At 41.2% G+C, this 24,175-nt stretch overlaps 1 protein-coding gene across 2 annotated transcripts; it reads right to left on the minus strand.

Moving 5' to 3' along the window:
• Nucleotides 1-5,284: 5,284 nt before the first annotated feature.
• On the minus strand, nucleotides 5,285-23,758 carry EXOG (exo/endonuclease G). Of its 2 annotated transcripts, none has more exons than XM_085050209.1 (6): nucleotides 23,580-23,758; nucleotides 22,322-22,471; nucleotides 20,977-21,116; nucleotides 19,138-19,214; nucleotides 16,708-16,822; nucleotides 5,285-6,027 (listed from the first exon to the last, which is right to left on the minus strand). In XM_085050209.1, the coding sequence occupies exons 1-6, from the start codon at nucleotides 23,725-23,727 to the stop codon at nucleotides 5,566-5,568; spliced, it is 1,092 nt and encodes a 363-aa protein (XP_084906335.1). In that variant the 5' UTR covers nucleotides 23,728-23,758; the 3' UTR covers nucleotides 5,285-5,565. The 2 variants fall into 2 exon arrangements, with proteins under 2 accessions (XP_084906335.1, XP_084906336.1); XM_085050210.1 differs by lacking the exon at nucleotides 23,580-23,758 and adding an exon at nucleotides 22,989-23,088.
• Between the last annotated feature and the right edge of the window lie 417 nt (nucleotides 23,759-24,175).

The raw sequence follows: 24,175 nt of genomic DNA on the forward strand, positions 1-24,175 counted from the left end.
CTCACACAGGTTTTTCTTTGTTGTCCTAGGAAGTATTTATTCTTGACGCAACCCAAATTTACTTCTGTGATCTGCTAAATATCTTGATCTGTTTCTTAAGCAGAGTTGGAAGTGTTTCCTTCCTGACCTATTTCCTGCCTCTCTCCCCACCCACTGATGGCAATGGAGACACCAGGATGGCAACCATCGCATTTCTCAAACCAACATTATTCAGCTGTTGGGAGTGAATATTTTGGAAAAATTATGTTGCCACAGCTGTTGGTTTTTCACACAGCAGGTGGGGAACCTGCCCTGTTTGAATGGCACGATGGAAAAGGCCAATTGCTCTATAGTAGTTTACAACATGGGATAGTGGGGCTGCTTGTAGCCAGCACTAAGTTCCATCCCAGAGCAGCCACACACACACTTCAGATATTTTAAGCAACTATTCAAAGCTCTGGTTTGGTCTTTTCCCCCACTCTGTGGTAAAAGCAGACAAACCATTAATTGCACAGATGGTTATTAGGAAGTGTGTGAGAACTGGCTACACTGCCACTGTGTGGGTGGAGCTGATTAGATGGACCTGAATCAAAAAATAAAAAAAAAAAAAAAAAGAAAGAAACCTTTCCTACACTTCCTTTGCTGCATGGTGAGAAAACCTTTTCCCATGTGACTGCAGAAGACAATTCAGAAATAACAGAAAAATTGCTCGTCTCCTCCCCACTGAGCCACATTATCAGCAACAGCACTTTGGGGTTTATATGCAATTCCTTCACACCTTCACTGCTGGAAAGCAAACACATTGGCACCAGGTTGGCCATAGGGGGTTTTGGGGTGTCCTTCACCAGGCTGGCAGAGATTAAGCATGTAAAGACATCCAGGTGCTGCAGTACCAGAGGTTCCACCGCACTGCAAACCACCTCCAAAAAAACCCCTCCCTCTTCCTCTGCTGTCCCAGCTCTGCTTTACTCTCCTGTCTGGCCCTACCTGGGGAAGCATCTTTGGAGTGTCTTCATCTTGGAGACCTCCCACCAAAACCAGCCAAAGCAAGGCTGCTGTATTTCAACAAGCCCATTCCACCCACCAGCATAGGTGACAAGGTCACCTGGCAGGCAGGAGATTTTTAAATTCTCTGGGACTTACATAGCTGTGTCTCCAGTGAGCAGCCACAGGGGCAGCATGGCTCTAGCTGCCCAGTTTGGTAGGAATTGTACAAACTGGGAGTTTCCACTAGAAAAGTGAGTGGCTTCAAGTCCATAAACAGAATCAAAGAAGGCTGTAAAAGCACATCTGCTTGCATATCTCACTAAATCAGGTGGTGTACTGGAACAACCATGGAATCATAGAATTGTTTAAGTTGGAAAAGACCTTTAAGGCAATTGAGTCCAACTGGTGCTAAGTCTACCACTAAACTATGACCCTGAGTGCCACATGTACATGACTTTTAAATACCTCCAGGGATGGTGACTCCACCACTTGCCTGGGCAGCCTGTTGCAACGCTTGACAACCCTTCTGGTAAACTTCTCCTAAAATCTAAACCTCCTTGGGCACACCTTGAGGCCATCTCCATCCATCACCGCTTGCCAGATCAGCAGCTTCTGCAAACCCTGGGTGTTGCTACCAGTTTGTCCACAGAAGTCATGGAATCACCATCTCTAAAAATGTTGAAAAAAATGTAGATGTGGTGCTTAGGGACATGGTTTGTGGGTGTACCTGGCAGTATTAGGTTAATGGTTGGACTCAATGATCTGAGAGGTCTTTTCCAGCCTTAATGATTCTATGACTTATATTACAGGACACCTGAGCATCTTTATCAGGGAGAAGATTCCTGTGATGGAAAGGACACTCAAAGGTGGGTGTTGCAGCCCCACTGAAACCCTCTGATGAAAGAAATCCTCAAATTTCTGGTTGTGTATCTTCTGCCCTTCCAATTGCTGCCTGGTGTATCCAATACATGTCACTTTTTCAGGAGAGAAATTGTTTATATTTCAGTGCAGCACTCAACACAACTAGCAAGTAAGATCCATCTCTAAAACTACAGCACAAATTGAAAATTGCTCTGAAATAAACCAACCACACAAAAAATTAGAAGGAGAACTTTTAATTCCATCCCCCTCTCCCCACCCAATTGTGTTTACAGATGCAAATCAACAGCACTGCAAGACATCAGTGCAGGGTTAAATCCTCACCTAGAATGAAATTCATGAAGAAGCTGTAGACAAAACTGTCTTTGTAGCAGATACACAACTTGGGTGGCCAATGTGAAAACACTTCCAGACATTATTGTCAAAACCCTTATCTAGGGAAAATCACTAGCTTCATACTGCACTTGATATAATGCTTCAATATAATGCTTGAAACAGCTCATTTTAAACGGGTATTTTAGTATCACAAAGAGAAATACAGTTATTATGGGCTGGAGACACTCAATCCACATCCCCCACCATTTCTGGCTGCCGGGGCTGACACTGTGGAAGGAGTCTGCCCTCAAAAGGCCAAATATCAAAGTGCACCAAGCACAGCCAAAGTCCATGAGCACAGAGACAGTTCTCCCCTGCCTTCCCTTCCCATCTGCCTCCTGTCTCCCATCCCTTTCACCCTGATTCCAGACTAGCAGAAATAACAGCCAGCCAGGGGAATATCAGAAAATCACTGTATCAGTCTGCGGATAGCCTAGTTGTCAACTTTCCCCCGTGATTTGGTTATTTATCTTCTAAAACAAACATAGAAGAACACTGGAAGAAAAATGTCTCCATTTCCAGGACTCCTGCTGCTTGTCTGCAGCACAGAGGTCCCCATTGTCACTACAGATGCAGGTGATAAATTGTGCAACAGGAATGACAGATGGACACAGACACCAGCAGAGTTCTCACGGACATTGAATCAATTACTCACTGAGGTGGCTCAAACAAGTGTGTAAAGCCTCACCCTTTTGCTATTACTCATATTATATTTCCTACTGTAAAGAAAGCACATTTTTTTGCACTATGCCAGACTCCACAGTTAATTGAGATGAGGAAACCAGCAGGAGGGGAGCAGTTGAATGTTCTCTTTGGCATGGAGCAGCTCTGGAAGTGGTTTCACGGTTCACCACCTGCTGCTGCCCTCTGAGGGGAGCTGAGGAACACCAAACACGCTCAAACGGGGCTGAAAACGATCCGGGGAGCCCAGGACATGCTGTAAGCCACGAGACTTGGAATTCATGGTGATTGGGGCTCACAGGAATCCTGTGAAATAAGGCCTGAAGAGGTGCAGTCAGGGAGCAGCTGTCTCCATAGCAGGACTCCACAGGAATGCACTTGGTGCTTCTGCTGCTGTCACAGTGGCGAGTTGTCAGCAGCAAGGGACATTACCTGGAGCTCCTCACACACACCTGGACTCCTCACACACACCTGGAGCTCCTCACACACACCTGGCACTGTCCCAAGGCAGGTTTTTGCTGTAGAGGGACACGAATCTGTAGCACTGATCTGTAGCTTCAGCTGTCCATGGGTGTGTGAGCACCGCAAGGCAGATCTGTAACCTCTCAGCTGAAAGAATGAAAAGGAAGGTGGGAGGCTGAATAAGAAATCATAAATAATTCAAATAAAGGGGGAAAAGAAGGAGAATGCAAAGGGCAATGAACAGGTACCTGTTCCAAAGGGTGATACCATGGCTGTCCAAAGGCTGCTCAGACTCCAATGAGACACTCTCTGGACCACCAAGAGGCATGTGAAGCATCTGGCACTTTGTTATTCCAGGCAACACCCCCTGACATCTCCCATGTTCTGCAAAGGGAGATGTGGCTTCTTGTTTTGCAATTTACTGTTTTTCTTGTATTTGATAGGATTTACAACCACAGTTCTGGGCTTAAATTGAAATGAGCAAATATTTTGTCAGGATTTCACCCGATTTCTCTCTAATTCATGTAGGCAGTAGGCTTTTATGATGTCCTTAGCTAGTGACATTTCTGTGGATTTAAATGTCTGGATTTTGTGTACATTCTTGGCAAACACGAAAGTGTCATGGGAACCATGGCTTGTTTTATGAAGTGATCTGCTTTGGGGTACTGCAACTGAGCAGAGATGAAGGAAACTACAGAGTTCTTAGAACACCAGCTGATGATTCACATCATCCAAATAATGCTCCTGATTCATCCTTTATGAAAACAGCCCCACTCAGCCAGGCACTACATGACCCTTCTTTCATATGAAAACTACTGAAGGTGTTTTCATGGCACAAACTCCAAATGTCTATCAATTCTTACCATAAAAAAAAAAATCTAAATATTTCCAGATTTTATTCTTTCTTTCCAGATGTAAGATGTTGGAGGATAAAAGTCACAATAAGTCACCCAAATAAAGTACAAAGCTAATGAAAAAAAGACCTCATTAGATCTTCCAAGCAGATGCAATTCTGAGCAAGATCTGTTGCCACTGAAAAAGAACTGGAAATGCATTTTCAGTCACTCTTCTGCTTTCATATAATGTTGCATAGTTTACAGTCCAAAGGCAGGTGCTGAGAAAAAAGCCAGTGGCTACCACAACCAAAAAGCAAGCAGTGCTCACCTCTCAAAACAATATGGAAGAAAACATGTTTATCCAAACTTAATGATTAAAATCAAACATTAAGCTTACACTAATTTGTGAAAACCCAGCCTACACTGGTAGGCACTTATATAAACTTTAGTTCTATTGGGGTTTTCTTACAAAAAAATTGCAGAATTATACATGATGGAATAATCTTGCTGCAAATAATAACAATTGTGAGCTCCTGACATGCTAAAGTATCCAAAGCACACAAGATCAGGAGAGGTTTGGGTTAATACAACTAAGGGAAGACCAGATTATGTCTTACAGTTCTCTAATAAAAGAGTGTTAAATGAAATATTTCTTAATTAATATATTTTTCAAAATATTCCAGAAAATACAATTGCTTCTACAGCACTGCAGTGAAAGGCATTTGTGGGCAGAATTCCATTTAAACATGTTCCAGTCGTACTCCCAAGGTGTCTACTGTCTATTTTTATGGTATTCCTAGGAAGGATTCCACACAAATCCTAAGTCTGAGGTCCCAGATGGAAAATAGCACAAAGCCTTTCCTGGAGGTCCAGTGATCTCTGAAAGGGGTCATTTACACTTCCCATATCTAAATACTGCAGCAAACAATGTGTGTGCATATTACTTAAGAATGAACATTACTCCAAACCCACCAGCTTCCAAATATTTCTTTATTGTTTTCACAACTCAGAATCAAAAAGATGATTCAAGGAGCACTTGTGTCGCTGTTGAACTGCTAGCAGAGAGGAAGAGTCAGGCTTCCGAATGTGGCAAAATTCTAATTTTATTAATTAATTCCAACTTATATAGACTTTCACAGATCATCTGGATTGGGTCAGTTCAAAACCTCCCCCTAAGCCAATTGGCTAGGCTTGAACCGCCTATGTTTCCAGAGTCCATTTCAATAACATCCAAACTTTATCTTTGTTTATAAAACATAGGAAGAAGAAGAGAAAATTCTCATGGGAAAAGTCTGTGCTTGCCACACCCTTGTGTTTGCCTTCAGTTCCCCTTTCCAAAACCCCAAACAACTCCCTGAACACATATTCAGCCAGCTCTCCCCTCTCTAGCTGCTGCTGGTTTTTCCTGCAGCAGCTCTTCCTCCTTCTTCTTGTAAAGCTTTAGGAGATACTCATCAGGCTCAATTCCTGCCTCCTGTAACTCTGCCATGGCTTTCTCCAGCCGGCGCAGTGTCCTGGCGCTCTGCACTTTGCGGGCAGTGATGTACAGTGTGAATTCCTTGAAGCCCATCAGTTTGCAGGTATCCACCTCACAGATATTTTTAACATCTTTGGTCCTGTCCACCTGAGGGAAGAAAACTAAACCTGACATTTTTTCCAGGTCTTCAACACTGACTTGGAAGTCAGTCAGCTGGTGGCTGAAGCCTATGGGGTCGTTGGGCACCACAAAGGCCCCCAGGACCAGGGGCTCTGAGGATGTTCTGCTCCGTCTGGCGAGGATCACCTTGTACAGGTGGGATGGTACAGCCACATCATCCTTTCCAATTACCTGCCAAAAGGAAAGGACTGTTACAGACACAGACACAGAATCATGGAACTGTTTTGGTTGGAAAAGACCTTTAAAATTATCAAGTGCAAGCATTAACTCAGCACTGTTAAGTCCACCACTAAACCATGTCCCTAAGCACCAAATCTTCATGTTCCCTCTCTCTGGAGCCCTTCTACTTTTTATAACTACAATAGCTTATTTAACAAAAGTTCCTGACCTGACAGTTCCATATCATGTAGGTTTTAATATGCACTTCAAATCAACTCTAAGTTACCTTCTGTCAGGTATTTTTTTCTATTTCTATTACCCACACACAGGTAGCATTTAAAAGCTAGTTTTTCTAAGTAAGCATTTTTGAGGGGATCTGGATACAAAGCACATTCAGTGACTCAGTATCTTCTTGGAAGAGAAGCCTATCCAAAGAAAATGCACCTATTTCTCCCATAAATTCCCTACAATCCAACTTAAGTGCTCATACATGTTGGGTTTCCTCCTCTGTCACACAGACCAGGATCCAGGGATTTGAGTGGAGCCCTAAGAGTGGAGGATCAGGACTGTTAAAACCTCAACCACATATGTACACAGTAGACACCACTCCCTGTGCTAGGGATAACTCCAAGAGAATACAGCTATTGATGGCAAATGTAATCTCTCCACGACTCAAAACTTTATGTTCATGCATGCACTGAATTAGGCTTTTTTAAAATTCACTATTGCTGAACTGAATCTGTCGTCTTAAGAGAGCGTAACAGGCTTGCACTCAAGAAAACCTGAGTTTTGCATAACCCTTCTGTAAGTACCCTTTTCAAATCTGTGCTTTTATTCTAATTGCAACAGAAGAAAAAGAGGCAGATCTCTTACAAAAACTACAAAGGCATTTTATTCTATACATAAAATCCAGTAATTTGGTGCTGTTTCCAGGATTTGCAGTATCTGCAAAAGCAGAAAGTGCTTCTTTTCATTTTTTTAACAGCTTTTGTTAGATACAGTTAAAATACCATTTCAGGAAAGCAGGTATTTATCACATTAATTGAAAGTATTTTACAAACTAATCCAGTGTCAACAGTTCAGACATTCCTTGTCCACTCATATATTGAGTACAACTCAATCACATAATAAACACTTCCTATGTGCACTTTTTTCTGAATATTCAGCCCTTCTTCAAATGGAAATGTGTTTTTAAAATTAAATTTTGCCTGTGGCTACTGAACCAAGGTTCATGTTGGTTATTCCCACAGTTAATTAAATTTCAGTTACAAATTCTTTCAGTGCTTAAAGTGTGTCTTCTACCTCTGTTGCCAGGTTTTTTAAGTGACTGGTCTTTAAGTCTGGTTAGACCAAAACCACAGAAAGTACCATCAGGAGAAAGGGAAAACTCAGATAAATTTTTCATGTTTTGTGCAATAACATAGTAGAAACATTATTCCCATTTCTAGACAACACATGCTCTTAGATTTCTTTACTGCATTCTAAAATACTTCCCTCACTTTCCCTAAACTAGGCTATTTAACAGTTTTGCTGTAGTTTAAACCTTTTTGATTGATTGTTGGGTTTGGGGGGGGTGGGGGTTTGTGTGGTTTTGGTGTGTTTGTTTGTTTTTCTTGTGGGGTTCTGTCTTTGTTTGGGTTGGGTTTGGGGGTGGTTTTTTGTTTTTGTTCTTTTGTTTTCTTACAAAAAATTATCATGGTTATGTCACCAACCTCCTCCCAACTAATGCTCAGCCTAGACATCAGTCATTGGAACTGGTTAAGGAATAAATGCCAAATCTCTCCCCTTCAATTATGACAGATGTGTTGATAGGTAAATTAGAGCTCCTGAGAGCATCGAAGCACTTTGCATTTAGCATTCTGTGCAGGTGAAACCAGAGCTACAGCTCCCCAGGACCAACAGCATAAATAATCAAAACTGACTGATGCACAGGTAATGCTAAAATGTACTAAAACCAACGCAGCAGCACATTGCTGTATCTGGTGAGTTAACACTGAGTTACAAAATAAATGCTGCTGGGAGTTTTAACTTATTTGAGATCAGTGGCACTCAAACTGGGGAGCATGTGCAAAATACTGGGGGTGAGAGGGAGGGAGCCAAGAAAATCCCTGAAGGGAAGAGCAAGGAGTTTGTATTTCCATATTCACCCAAGGGCACCCAGAGATGACACTGCCAAAAGCAGGAGGCTGGGGCTCCTTTTCTGCTGTGGAGCAGGGAGCTGGCAGAGCCTGCACTGCAATCCCACCTCCTGCACATTCCTGGGGCAGGGAAGAAGGGGAGGAAGGGGAGGAAAAGGCTGTAGCTTCCAAAGAGAAGGTAGTAGTAAGGCTAAATCCCAGTCCTCAGCTTCTCCCTGAGCCAACAATCTGCTGACCTGCAGCATTCCCGTGCTGCATGGCCTTTTCCAGGCCTCTTTCCATACTTTTCCCCACTGCAAATCCATGGATATGTACCAGGTCCTCCTTAGCTGGGCTTCCTCCCCTTCTCCACACCTCCCACACACATCCACATCCCAGCATCCTCGTTCTGGTGCATAAAAGACCAGAGGAAGGGTGAGCACACAGATGGAGCTGTACAAGGACCTCCAATTAGGGGGTACAGGGAATATGTAAAACAAACAGGTGAATGTGTGTGGAGCGAGCTGAGGAAACTGGAGATTGAGGCTGAGGGCTGAGTGGGTGGATAGAGAGGCTGGGGAATGAATAGAGCTGCACACAGAACAGTTAGGTATGAGATGGAAGTGCTGAATGCCTGAAGTGGGTGTTAAGGCAAAACAGACCCTGTGCTTATGTAATATTATGCAAATACATATATTCTATGCAAAATAATGCACATTTTATGCATGGTATGGGCACCTAGGAAGAGAGAAGAAAGGAAAGAGAGAGGATGAGTTCAAAATGAAGGATGGGCTGGCCTTTTGAGAAATGTAGATCCAAATTCAACTCCATACATGCAATGGCCAGGTATGTAATTTATGTACCATTTCAGTTCCATGTAAGCTCTCTTTTGAGAATGTAAATAAAATTTAAGCAGCGCACAGGCTTCATACAAACTCTCTGAACAGCAGCAAACTATTACTGCAATGACTTCACTGAGTGCTAATACTATTAAAGTAGTTAAAACCATTTTCAGCCTGTCAAACAGCCAGAGTCCACAGGTGTCCTGTCCTTACTCAATACAGGGCATAAAAGTTCTATCCACAGCCCAGTCTGCTGGAGGAGAACACCATCAAAGGACAGTGACTGACTCCTCTGACAGAGTAAATATGTATGACAAAGAATAAATGTCTTTTTCTGCAGTTTAACACTTATGTGAACCATGCACAAGATGCATCACCAGTAATTTCTGCAGTCAGTGTGACCCAATGATTTCTGTTAAAAAAGGAAACGCAGTTCTGGAGCATGGCAAAATATTTCCATCATTACTACCTGTAATATCCCTCAGTTTGCTTTTTTATGGGAGTAAATAGAGGAGCTGCAGATAAATGTTTCCATAGATTTGCCCCCTGCCTCCAGCTCAAGCTGCCAGGGAAAGAAGTAAAGTGTGACCCTGCAAAAGTGAAGTTCAGAATAGAAACAAGAGGTAGGAAAAACAAACTCCACAACTCCATTTCCTATTGCCACCTAGAGGATTTTCCTCCCAAACTTCAGCAGCCTCAATCACTATCCAGATCTGCACCATCCCATTTATCTCAGTGCTTGCATGACAGAGGCACAGAGCATATGCTCCTATTGCAACAGGATGGAAAATGGGTTAAGATTATCCATGCACAGATGTTGACTTTGATTTGTGCCTGTCTATCCACAGGCAGCAGATGATCTTTCAGAAATCAAGGCCTGAAACAACTCTCTGTCCCAGCTGGAGAAGAGAAGCAGTTTTTAAGAGTATCTGTGATTGTAAAATGAATTTTGTGTTCCAATACAAGCAAGAAAATACAGCGATGGCCTGTTGAAATCACTGCCATCCCAAATGCTTTCACACTATGTTGGTAAAAGCCCACAAGCAAATTTTTGTGCAATTCTTTGAAAATTCTCATTTTGCTACTGCTGTAAAATTCTGCTTAATCTTTCAAATTTTCAACAGCCTCATAACATGAAAAAGAAAAACGGCACTCAAGCTAAAAGCCTTCTTTTTATAGCATTAAATATATATCTTTCCCATCATCATTTGGGAAACCAATGTGAAATTTCAGACACTTTTCTGTCTGTATCAGTTCAATGTAAATATGTGCATAGCCCTAACTTTTTGCAGCTACTTATTCCTTTCTTCTTTTTTTTTTTTTGTTTCTTTGACTGAACTGGTATTTCCTAATAATGTAATGTTATGATAAAGTCATTTCCAGAGTAGTGTTTATTATTTTTCTATCATTGTTGACATTGTTACTGACATTCCACAAGTGTGTGTGAATTTGTTATTCTTCTCAAAGCCCAATTAAACGTGAACAGCTGTCACAAGGACAGGCCATTAAAATGTGTGCAATTCTTGACATTTAGAGATGTTTACATATTGCTAAAACAACAAATGTGTTGGTAAGCAGTTATAATAAAACCTAAAGAGCTCACAGGGACAGATAAGGGCAGAACCTTTCTTTAAACAGAGAGAATTCAGAGAGCTTTGATAAACTCAGTCACACAGCCAAGTCACTGGGTGAAGATTTGCCTTAAGCTTGGCTTTCCTCACAATTTTGCCCAAATCCTGTTCTTGGCTGAAGTTTTTAAAAATAGAAGAAGCACATTTGATAATATCTGCGGAGTCCTTAAGTATCACAATAAATAAAGAAGGCATTTGCTGATGGCATCTAGGGTTAGTTTAAGCGTTTGGCATTAACTAATGTCACCTTTATGGTGGTAAACAAATAAATACAAGGCAGTCCCTAAAAACGTCAGTTTGGAGTTTATGAGACAGAAAACTCCATTCCTACATGAACAAGAGAAAAGGAATATATGAAGTATAATGGCAGGACAGTTTAGATTGCATGAGAAGAAAACAGAGTGTTACTATTACTGGAAATTTTAAACACACACCAATGTTATCAGATTTTCATTTTACATTGGACTTCTTACAGCTTCCCTGACTGGTAACAAAATTATCTTCTTCTGCAAGAGTACAGAGCATTTTTAAAAGAAAGGGCTTGTGAATCCAAAAGTGGTATTTTGCCACCTAGTGACTAGAAACTGAAAATCAGCAGTGTACAGAATTAGCAGAAGGAGCTAACGAGCCCTTCATCAGTGAGAGCCACCTCTGGATTGTCAATTATCTGCAATTCTCTTAGAACCTGGCAAACAGAAATCACAATCATGCCTTAACCACCAGCACACATTGAAGAGTCCTTGCATCAGACATTACCTCTACAAATACTTAAAAACGTCAGCTCCAGAAATTCCCTTGACACTCCTCCAATAGCTGTTCCTTCACTCTCTGTGAAGTTCTAACCCCAGTTTAGAAGTGAGCCAGAACTGCAAACAGAACTGTCTGAAAAGAAGCACACACAGTTCCCTGTGACAGAGTCCTTCCCCCTGCACCTGCCAGTAGCAAAATTAACACTTGTGTCACCTTTCTTGGTGGACAGAATTCAAGGAATCACTCCTGTCCCCCAAGCATGAGACTGACCAGGTCCATCAGATCTTTCACTGTAGATGTAACATCATTCCTGATGATGTGATCCCATGTCTGACAACCCAGAGATTTGTTATTATTTGATACTGCATTCTGTATAGAAACAGAGTTTCTGGCAGTACAAGAAGTTCCATTTACTATCAGTGTAACTTTATTTACTCGATCATTGTGACAGCATTAACTGCCTTCACTCAAGTTCCTTCTGGGTTTGTTAGGCAGCACTGATTCTGCTGAGAGTGTTTTCCCCCAGTATTTGAGAGAACTCTGTCAGATGGCATTGAGAAGAACTGAGGGGTGTGAAGGCAGACCTAGCAACACACAAACCAGAAAACACTGCAGATAAAAATCATAGTAACAATCTGCACAGCCAAGCAGTCCAAAATGCAAATGTATGTACTTCAGGAAAATTTAATTTGTTATGGCTGGTCTGATTGCTGTTGCCAAATCATTTGGCAATCCTAAAAAGGAAAGGAAAAAATAGAAATGGTAGGAAAAAAAAAAAAGGGCTGTTCCTGAATACATAATAATGGCATTAAAAGACAGACACTCCAACCCCTTCTTACTTTTCTTTAATAAAGAAGGTGTGTATACACACCATGTAATAAACTGCATTTACATGATGACAGGCTACTACTTCCACAGAATCCATTTATGTTACTTAACACTGAATCCACCACAGTCCCTAATATCACTTTTCCTATAATAGCATAACCTTCAGGATGGGTACAGTGCTAAATAAAATCAATCCCATTAATCTGTCCTGCACCCTCAGTGTCTCTTCTCCCATCTTAACCCAGTGTTTACCATATTAATTTATACCTCATGTCTAAATTTAGGGCTGATAGAACTTTGGTGGTTTACACCAGCTGATTGAAGATTGAGCTCTTTGCACAAAATTTATGGGACATCTATAATTGACCTACACCCACAAGTTAACTCTACAGCCTTGGGATCACTTGGAGCAGCCAACAAGGAATAGTTCCCATGTTTATTTCTTCCTTTAAAAAGGATTCCTTCCCCTATGATATCTTAGTAGGAGAGAACCTCTACTAGTTCTGAAAGTTAACTGGGCAAAACCATGAAGTACCATCTTATATTTGAGAGGTGCAATTTGTTTCCCAGTTATTTGCCACAGACATAGATGACCAACTGTATCTTCTGGAATGGTTATTGTGTGCCTCTGGCCCAGCCTAGTCATTCAATTTGGAAAATTAAACAGCAAACACAATTCCAGTATGAACCTCGTGTATCAGTAATAAGTACATTCAAATGTCTTTTTCAAATAACAAACAAAATGTTATCTAAACTGTATTATCATTTCCCAACCACAGTTGATTCTTCTTAAATTAGCATTCACTATGATGGCATTGGGAATGGGGGGGAGGTGGAGCACTGAGCATGATATAGTTAATTATTGCAAAATTTGTATTTCAAACTCCAAATCTGCTGACAGAGGAAAATCACTAAAGTGACAGTCACTGGAGAGCAGTAATGTATAAAACAAGACAATGTCATTTTGATTTGATCTGGACAAAGATGAAAAACCTGCATCTGCCTCTCCAATGACACAGAACAGATTTTTCCTGTTGGCATTCTATTCTACATATATTCTCAAATATATGTTTTTCAGATACCAAGCACGGTCATCAATCCACTCTTTGCAATAAAAATCTCCGCTGGAGACAGATGAAATGACAGAACATATCTGAGGATACCACAAGTTCAGCCAACAGACAGAACAATGCTGGCATCTGAGGAGTTCAAGGTTAATTCCCTTTCTGGAATTAAAGAGCAAATGGTACCAGAGCCCAAGCAGGAACTGGGAACAAAGCCATGACCGATGCTCTGTTTTTCCTCTGTAGTGATCTAAAAATAACCTTTTTGGATGTCTGATGAGAAAAACACCAGCATGTAAAACCATGGATACATATTTCACCATTCCTTTAGCCAAAAACAAGGAAACTAAGACTGAAGAGAGTAGCTGAAACAAATCAATGCAGACACATTCACTGTAGCATTTCTGTGTTTGGCTTTTTTCCCCCACAGTTCTAGTCTGAGAATAAAAACATTAGAGAGGAGCTGAGCCTTAACAGTGGCATTGGCAGATTACAGGTTGTGAGTTTCAGCACTATCCTATGTACTGCAGCACTTCTCCTTGAACAGCACTGACAAAGGAAAGGACATCTTCTCACATCAGCTTCTCATGCCCAAACAATGAGGACTAAAACCCCTTTCATTTAGAAGTAATTTGTGTGAACTTAGCAGAGTTCACTCTGAAAGACAGCTAAGAGATACCTTCCCATCTCAACCCTTCCTTTAGGGACAGAATCCCAGACTACCAAAAATCAATGGCAATGACTGCAATTACATCCAAGGTGTCTGTTTGAAAAGAACTTCTCTCCAGTACTTTGACAGGTTGTGTTCCCTCCTCTAAGCATATGTGTTGATAAAAGAAAAAAAAAAATCCCAATACATCACTCTACTCTGAAGTCTCTCTCCTCAAAGTACAAGTGTAATAAAAAACACAAGAACTTAAGCCATGAAGAGATTTCAAATTAAAAAAAATAACCAACATTCTCAGCCTGTATTTATTTAGAGGACTCACATCAAACAACCTAATATTTTAAACAAACAAAAAAAACCCCACAAAATTGTTAATTTACTTTTCCCACCTGGAGACACCATTATCTGTACTTAAATAAAAACCAATTTACATAATGAATCTTACTATAGGAAGCTGAGTAAAAGGATTTATGAATGTGAACAAGTGGTGACATGCAAACAGGAACACCATCATTCCCTCGTTTTCAATCTCACACTGAACTTCAGCTCATATTAAGACCACAACTGGTAAAACATTCCTAAAAGACCTGTGTTGTCATCAAACCCAAAGATGATGAAGACAAATGACAAGAACCTAACAGGATGACAATCAAAGCACAGGCATTTTGTGCCACCATTATTTCATCACTGTATCCTGGTATCAAGTAATTTTGAATAAAGCCAGTAAGATGCAGTGCCTGCTCTGATTTTTACCTGTGGAATACTGAAATTTACATTTCAAAACCAAGACTGAGAATGACAATCATTTTTCAGAAAATGCAATCTTTCTCTTCTAAGTAAACACTTTCTCTGGAGAAGAAAGAGAAAAAGATGAGCAAGATTAAAGTGAAGCCGTTGATACATGCAGTTGATAGATGATTCAACTTCTTCCTGGAAATGATTTCCAGTTATAAAATGTTCAAATCAGCTCAGGACTTTTAATTCTGTGCTATGTAAGACGAATATATATTTTTAAGGATGAAAAATAAATGCAGTATTTATTTGACAGATACAAGGAAGCAAACCCCAGCAAGCTGTGTGCAAGCCTGGAGAACTCTTTACCATTCTGAGTGACAGTAAGCCAAATGCTCAGTTGAAGATTGTTGAAAGGGAACATCTCCCTCCTGCTCCCAGCTATGTGCTTTTGGACATATCTCATGCTGTCACCAAGAAGCACTGGACTGCTCTGTGTGCTGCCTCTATCTTTCTACAGCAGCACAAAACGAGCCCTGTAAACCCACATGGATGGTTTTCTATCGCACTGGGTAATTAAGCATTTTGTGGAAAGATCTGACAGTCATCAGCACTGGCAGGCAAGAGAAAGGCAGAGAAAGGCCTGGAAAGTAGAATGGGCAACGGTGAAGTGAGCACCTCTGGATGGCACAGGATGACTGCTTGTCTAAAGCTGGCTTTGCCACAGATTTATCATCTGGCATTGGCCATATCCCTTAGCCATGGCTTATTTATCCACCTGAAAATGAGCACAGTCTGCATCTCCCACACAAAGATATGGTGAGAGCTGAATTTTGGAACTGCCACTGAACATGAAAAAGGTAAGTTATTATTACTACACTTTCATATGCACAACCCCCCCAAAAATAACAAACCCAAATCTGTGATTTTGTGACAGTCAAGGTTTGGCATGTGTGGGTGGGGACATATGGGACAGTTTTTCAAGAAGTAAAAAGGTAAAAGCAAACAGGAAAAAATCACATTCTATCATGACTGGCCTCCAAGTTCAATCAAATGGAAATCAGCTGTGTATTGAAATAGTGCCTAACTCTTACTTCTAAACAAGCCAGCGTTGAAAGCTGAACATCTCTCTCTTTTGTGTCTCTCACATCCCTCTGAAATAGGAGGTTGTTATGGCAAGCTCATTCATTGCTCCTCAGAGAACTAGCTGGAAGCTGAATCACTCACGAGCTGAAGCTGCAGTTGATCCAACTACTTATTTTCAAGGAAAAGTGTTTTTTCAAGAGGTGCGAAACGTAGCATTTATTACTTGCATTATGCCAGCTTTCATCTGCAACTGAAAATAGCAATAATATCTCATTGCAGTGGGGGCAGAAGGTAACACTCCCTTGAATAACTCACGATGCTCAAACCTTACAGGTGTCTAAACACAAGCCTACAAACAGTAAGTCTGGGTAAGCAATAATAAATTCACCTCTCAACTTGATAGCCTGTCCCATCTGTCTATCAGTGATGGTTTCTACAGACTGCGTGATCAATCCTAAATTTTTAGGGTATTTTAAGCAGATAATAACAATGGGTGACTAAAAGAAGAAGAGTCTCAGTGCCACTGACCAGTGATTACTCTGCACTTAAATGAAGTCTTCCAACTGACTCTGGCAAACAATTGCCTGTGAAATTAACAGAGCACAGGCATTACAATACCGTGGATAGTTTTGAGAGATCTGTACTGCCTTTGTATTGCACTGTTTCTAAAGCACATGATGAAACTGATTGACTGTGCATCAGCAAACCCCACTGACTCTCTGCTTAGATAAACAGTTCTACTGCACACTGTGGACATGAAATAGATCTCTGTAAATAAACAAGTTATTTTAAAATTATCCTTTTTCATGTATAGGCAAGATGTAACTTTTCTGCTCATCTTGTCCCAACAAATAGTGGAGATTTTATACATTTTGCCTGTACTAAGATACCCAACTTTTGTTTTATCAACATACAATATCAATTTTAAATAAATAGTGACTACTGCACTATTATTCCAGCAACATACATACATACCTGGTAAGTAACACTCTTCTTTCCATCATCATTTGTTTGAGGCAAAGTAAGAGGTCCAGAAACCACCCAAACATCTTCAAATCTCTCAGTCAATTCCCGACAATACATTTCCATTCTGGAACATATTTGTGAGACAGGGAAAAGTCAGCTGGGAAAACTTAATCTTTGAGACATACTGTGAAGGGAAGGGTGATCTACTGACAGGGAGCATTTTTCCAGACTCACAAGCCAAAGAAGGTAAAATGCAGGCCCAAGTCCTGCTGTTCATTTGTCCTCTGTAAATAAGCTTCATTTATTTATTTACAGACATGTGTTATTGCACATATCTGAAAATGGTTTCTGCAGCCTTACCACATGTCTGAATAGCTGAGTTCTCTACTTCCTCCCACACCTGACACTAGAAATATACTGTTGATGGTCACTTGGGATTAGTAAAATAGAATTGCTTTAAACAGCAAGCTGCAGCATTCTTACTTTGAAAGGTTTTATCTTATTATTGGATTTGTGTGTTTCTCCCCAAGGAATCAAAGTCCTGCAACACACAGCTCTTTATGTAGCTCAAAGTACTGAGGAAAGTTTCTGTGGGCCATTCCCACTAACTCCACCTTTTTTTTTAATGTAAGATTGTTAAAAATTAAAGTAGTAACTCCAGAAATACTACCATTATTTTTGCTTTTTAAACTGATTCAGTTTAGAGCACATAATATTTCTCAAATAAGAAGGTTTCTGGACCACACCTATTTTACATAAAACAAAGATTAACAAGGCCAGGTTGGATGGGGCTTTGAGCAATCTTACCTAGGGGAAGGTGTCCTTGCCCATGGCAGGGGGGTTGGAATTAGGTGATCTTTAAGGTTCCTCTGAATTCAAATAATTTTATAATTCTATGATAATAGCCCATCTTTGATGTAACAATCAACTAGTACAGAAATCCCATACAGTGAGCAAGCACTGGTCCTCTACAAAGGTAAGAGTTGCATTCACACAAAAGAACAAACAGACCAGAGTATCAAACTGATCATCCCACCTAATCTGGCTGCATCTGAAAGTGGGAGGTTTGTCCTTCTCTGTTTCATTCCTGTTCCTCACAACTCTCCCTTGGGCCACTTGAGCACTCTTCTTCTGTCAACAGCTCTGAACAAAACCAGTATTCTTTTTTGTGCTGGGTTACTGAGTTAGATGAGCAAAAATGAGCCACACAAATGAGAAGGAGCAAGAATGAGCCCTTTCTTCATGTGATATACCAAAGCATTGACTACAAGTGAATTTTTTTCCTGCTGTCACCAGCTTTGCTTCCAAGCAGCTCAGCTCCTCAGGCTGTCTCATGGCATGGCTGGGGTTGGGGAAAAGGTGGCAATAGCTGCCTAAATTGCAGGGTTGATAGTGCCAGAGGAAATTTTCAAACATACCCCACAATTTCGTGATTAGGCAGAGATCCTGCTTAAGGGAAACAAAGAGGGTTTCCCTACCTTGAATTGATACAAATGCCTAGCTTTGGTATAAGGAAGATTTATGCTCAAACACTTTAGCTATTAAAATAAGAAAAAAACCCTCTTAAAATGTTATGGCATTTTATTTGTCTATAAAACAGTATAACCTTACTGAATGGCTCATCTGATTTTATACCCATTCTTGTAAAGCAGGAAAGCAAGGTGCAGATGAATGATGATGCATTTTTGATGGACTTTTAGTACAACACTGTATATAATTTTGCTGACCTTCCCCTGAGTGAACCTTGAGAAATCTATCATTTTCTCCTCCTGTTTCTGAGTCTTCACATTCCCTAAGTCCTATGCACTGGATGAATGCTACTTTTATTACGTTCAGTGCTCAGAGGAAGGAAAGAATAAAAATCTTACATGAAGCAAGTTTAAATTTATCAACCACTCCACCTCAAAGGTGATCCAGTCAGCACTCACAAGTGACAGAGGTCCTGCCTGACTGTTCCTTGGCAGCCAGGACCTGAAGGAACACCTCAGACCTCAAGTAGTGACAACTCAGTGGGGAGTGCTCAGTTCTCTGATTCAAAGGGAACCAACTTGCTCACACAGACATGGGAATACTCTCACTGCAAGTGCTTCTTTGAGGAAGATCTAAACCCTCTCCCTGCTTCTGCTGAAATTTCCTTAAGGGCAGACATGTTAAGCCTGGTACTTTTCCCCACATTAGCCAGAAGAAGTAATTTTATCTATTCTAAATAAATGTTCTCAACAGTTTGACTGAAAAAAGAACTAAAGTAGTCATTATACTGTTTTGCACTGAGAGGACTGAGCTGCCTTTTGTTTCAGAGAAAGCTCCTATAACCTCTACAGTTAGCCTATAAAGTGCCCTAGAATACCTGGATGTGAAGAAGCTTTATAAATAAAGCATTTTTGATCAATGCTGCTGCCTGGTATTTCTCACCTAGTTTACTTACAAGTAATTTCTCACCTGTTCCAAAACCCAGCATTATTTTCATAATTCTGAGGCACAATGTTAGACAGATAAAATGTTTCGGCCATAGCTCTCTGCATAGAGAAAGAAAATATCATTTCACTGAAACATTTACAAGCTGACAACACATTTTAGCAGTTTTTGGATCAGAATCCCATTTCTAGTTTAGTTTTAACATTTATTAACACAAAAGGTCAGATAAAGCCCAAGTCAGAACACCTACAAAATCATTTTGAATTAGGAGGTGCATAACTGAGGTGAAACCTTGCAAATTTTTTTTTCTTTTCCTGGCAAAAACAGCACAAGAATGTCTAATTCTAGAGGCACAAGAATTACTATGTCACCCACTGTCAGTTTGGTAATGTCTTTGAAAGCAACTAATAATTTTTCATTTTGAATGAGAAGGACACTTTCACATATATTTTTCATTTATTTGACTGCCTAATGGCTAACTTTTTCACTCCTTCACAGGAAAAAGTTTTATTAGATATACTCATCAATATTTTACAAATAAATAACATGCAGGCATTGAAATGATTTATGAGATCATCATGATCAAACATCCATATATTTACTTAATTTCATCTTGTGAAAGTGTCATAAACATCTCTGAGCAGAAGATCACATACCTCCAGAAGTGAAGGACCTGGTGCTAAAACATTAGGCATATGCAGAGAAATATAGAGGGAAAAAATTCCAAGATCTTAGCCAAGAATTTTCACAGGTCCTGTGCTTATCAATATTTTTCACATACTACTACTGCAAAGTGAAGGGACTGAGAGAACTCTTTAGGATAATGAGCAAACACTACCTGAACTAATTAGACCGTGAAATTAATTTTTTATAATCCTGTATTTGAAAGATTGTATCATCTCATTGCATTTCAAGCCAGGTCCAGGATCTCTGTGCATAGCAAGCTCACCAGCAAAAATTCCCCAGATTAATAACAACAAATAAATTTCCCAAATAAATAACAACAAAGACACTTCCAACAGAAATAAAACCACTGATTCTTTCGTTTACCATATGCCACTGTGCTGTCACTCCACCCCACCAAATACTGTTCTGCCTGGAAGAAATACAAATTCAAACTGCTTCTTAATTAACAAATTGCTGCATTAGGCACATTTCACAAGAGGATCCAATAAATTCAAGGCTGCTTTGTAAGTCAGCCAAGGCATTAAGGCATGCTTCTCTTACAGCTCAAATAAATGGCAGGTGAAGACATTTTATAGACTGAAAGAACTATGGCAAAAGGGTCTAATTTACCTCATACACATTGCAAGAAAGGAAAAAGCCTTTTAAATCATCCAGGCAATCCCCTTGCCAATACAGAACAGTACTTAACAGCATTTTTGCTTTGCCCAATCTAGCCTTAAATATCTCAGCAGCTGTTGGACAGGATGACATCATTGTCCCTGTCTCCCTTTAACTAAGCTTTGAAGACTTTCAGGGTTTTCTTGGTGAAGGTTATCATCTTCATTTTACAGATGGACAATGTGACATGCAAGAGACTGAGAAGACTTGCTTAACACCACATTGCTCAAAACATCATCTCTGCCAAACAAGCTGATCTAGGTGTGATTTAATGGAGAGAGGTATGTCATCAGAGCATGCACCTGATTTAGATGCCTGAAGCAGACTGTGAGAGCATCCTACACTGCTCAGTCAGGAACAGACCTTGTAACTCCAAATCCAACTCTGTGCATCAATAATGACATCATGTTCCACCTCAAAACAAACTGCAAAAAGAACACTGCACATTACTCTTAAGGGCCTTTCGACCCTTTCCAACTGATAAACACCAATCAAAAGGATGAGAGAAAAAAATCCTACTGTTGAAAATTTGTTATCCCCCGCTGGTGCCATGTGCCCTCGTGACCATCCACTGCCAAGGTAGTCTTCATTGACAGCACTGAACATCAGAGGGATGTTAGGATCTGGTCGGAATTTACAGTGCTTTCGATCCGCATTGCCTGAGGAAGAACACACCAAATGGTCAGGTTAGCATTAAACCATCATAACCACAAAACAAAAAGATCTAATTCTGTCATGTCTTGCCAAATGACCCATGCTTAAGGACTCATATCTCTACATGTAATGCTAATTTCTTTCTGCCATGTGTTTTAAATATTTAAGTTCTTATTTACCAATAAAATGTATGGTTTTTTTCCATCATGACTTTTCAACCTTCCCCAAACAAGACAGATCTGCCTCAAATCTCAATTCGAGTAGCTACAGACATAAATCAGAATTGAATGCCTCAAGATGCTTAATTTCAGCTTGCAGGTTAGCTGTATCTGATTATTTGGAAAACATTGTAACAATTCAGCTGTTAAGGCCCACTTGAAAGTAAGACTGAAATTACTGTTTCCTTCTCAGAAAGAAGTGGGATCAATGATTCTACTTAGGGATTGGTCATAATGTTTTCAAGATCATGCTTTTAATTTTGAAAGGTAATTTGAAGACAGTGATTAAGATAAATTTAGAGAGCTATTGCTTTCATAAAACATTTTACAATTACATGGTTACCTCCATTACTAATAATCTGCCTTATAAAAACTGAACTAATGCTATAAACTTAATTTACAATGACTGTGTACCACTCATATTTCATTCACCACTGACATCAAAAAAATCACTGAGCCTCTGTCTTGCATAAAGAACAGGGGAGAGAGTATGTGATAAAGCACATCAGGAACTACAACAGAACTGCATCAGAGTAAATAATGGCTGCAGTGAGGAGGTATCTAGCTCTGAACAATCACAACTGGTGATGCCCTTTGCTCAGATTTTATCTCACAAATGGACATTCTCCTCCCATTCTGAGCAAATTTTTAAGATCTGTACATCAAAAGCTCTGGTTTCAACTGGCATTGACTCCACACATGGTGCAGCACCTAAACTGGCATATACTGGACTTCAGAACTAACTCCAGTAGCTAAGGAAGCAGGAGCCATTTTTATGCACTCGAGCAACTTTGCAGGCCCAAATCAAGTAAGGAAAGGATAATTTTCATTGTTTCATCTTCTCTCCATTTGTGTTATAAAAACATAAGTTGACCTTCCCTCCCAGAGATCACTATAGGATTTTTCTCCCTGCCTGCTCCAGGGTCCACCTTCTGTGAGAAGCAAAGCCCATTCAGGGCATCACAAATCTAAGTAAATAAACACCTACACACCCAGTGTCTTTTGTTTGGAAATGTGCTCAATCACCCATCTAGGCACACGTTTTGCCTGGTCATAAGACAGTGCATGATTTGTGTAACATCTGGTCTCTGTTCCAGCCTCAGGAAATCCATATCTTTCCAGCAGAGCCTCTTCTATTTGTTCTAAGGAGAAAAATAAACAGAAAGCCACTTAAAAATTAAATGTAATCATAAGCAAGACAGTAAAAAAAAAAATCTCAGTAGGTGTAAACATACTGTATAGGGAATTACTTGAGGCTACTGCCACACTTAAGACCTAAAAATTATTAAGAGAGCTATCCAGTGAAACTCTCATCTGCCAAAATAGTTGTGGTTCTCATCATGTTTTAACATGAGGATCTCAGCTCTATAACTAAGTCCTCTACTCTAATGCCTACAGAAGGCAGAAGAAAAGCGATCAGATATTTAGAGACAAATCAGGTGACAAGGAGTTACAGACACAGGAGATCAACACACACATTTCACCCTTTTGAGCTGGAAATCGAACTCCTCACAAACTGAGATTTACAAGTTGGGCACAAGCAAGTCCTGCCCTCACTGGGAATGCTTATACTCAGCTGAATGAACGAAAGCTTCACTGAATTTTCGGTTTTGCAAGCAATAATTTTCTCTCATGGAGGAATATTTACATCCATCTTACTGTCTTGTTCATTCTCCAGCCATCTGTCCAACAGCAACTCTGTTTTTAGAGCCATTCTTCCTCTGCTTTCCAACAATCCGGTACTTTTAAAGCCTTGAGGCTGCGAAGAAAACCATTCACTCCCTCAGGTGCCCCAAACATCTCTCCCCACGCCTGAACCCACCAGCCCCCAGACCTGATAAACGACTCTCGGCTCATCCAGGGCAGCCACAGCTGAAATACAGTTATGGCCTGACCCAAAATGTGTTTAAAACTAAACACACATTCCTCTCCCGCCACCAACACCGTGAGCAGGTGCGAAGGGAAGCGCTGTTAATGACAAATTACAGCCCAGCATCCCCAAACAACCTCCTCCCCCTCAGCCCGGCGCAGTTCCGGGGGAATCCCCGAGCTCCCGGCAGCCTTTGGGCACCCCGGGAATCGAGGGAGGAGTGGAAAGGCTCTTCTGAGGGCAGGGAGAGGGTTTCGGGGCAGAAGCGGCGGTGCGGAGCGGGGCTGAGCAGGCGCTGAGCCGAGCGCTCCCGCTGAGCCGGGCCGCCCCTTCCCTTCCCTTCCTACCATGGTGGCCTCCCCGCTCCCCGCGGCTCTTACCCTCTGCCGGAGCCCGCCCGGGGCCCAGCTCCGGCTGGCTCTGGCTGCGGAGGAGCCGCCATGCAGCCCAGCAGGACGCGGCGGCCCCGGCTGCCGCCCCGCAGATGAAGCCGCCGAGGAAGCGGCGGTGGCGCGGCAAGGCCGCCATGGCGGGAAGGGAAGGGGCGGGCGCGACTCCGCAGCGCCCCCTCACGGCACAGCCATGGCGGCATCGCCTCGGTGCTGGGGCACAGCATGAGGGGAGTGAGCCCGGCGGGATTTGCGCTAAAGCTGTGGAAAAATAAAGAGTGTCCCCTCATGGGACTACAGGGACTGTCCCGGGAGGGATGGCTAAACTGCCCCCATCCAGCTTAGCCGCGGGCGACCACCGTGGGCTCCAAACGCAAAATTATTGAATCATAGGATGATGGAATGGTTTGGGTCAGAAAGGACCTTTGAAGTCTTTAGATAGAGAAGAAACACTCATCTCCCTTATGAGGAGAGGCTGTAGGAGCTGGGTCTGTTCAGTCTAGAGAAGACCGAGAGAGGCTCTCATTAATCCATATAAATATTCCAAACGTGGGCACCAAGAGGATGGTGCTGGACTTTTCAGTGGT

Source organism: Lichenostomus cassidix, chromosome 2 (assembly GCF_008360975.1).
Source record: "Lichenostomus cassidix isolate B80296 chromosome 2, HeHo_3.0, whole genome shotgun sequence".
In the NCBI taxonomy this organism is placed as follows: domain Eukaryota; kingdom Metazoa; phylum Chordata; class Aves; order Passeriformes; family Meliphagidae; genus Lichenostomus; species Lichenostomus cassidix.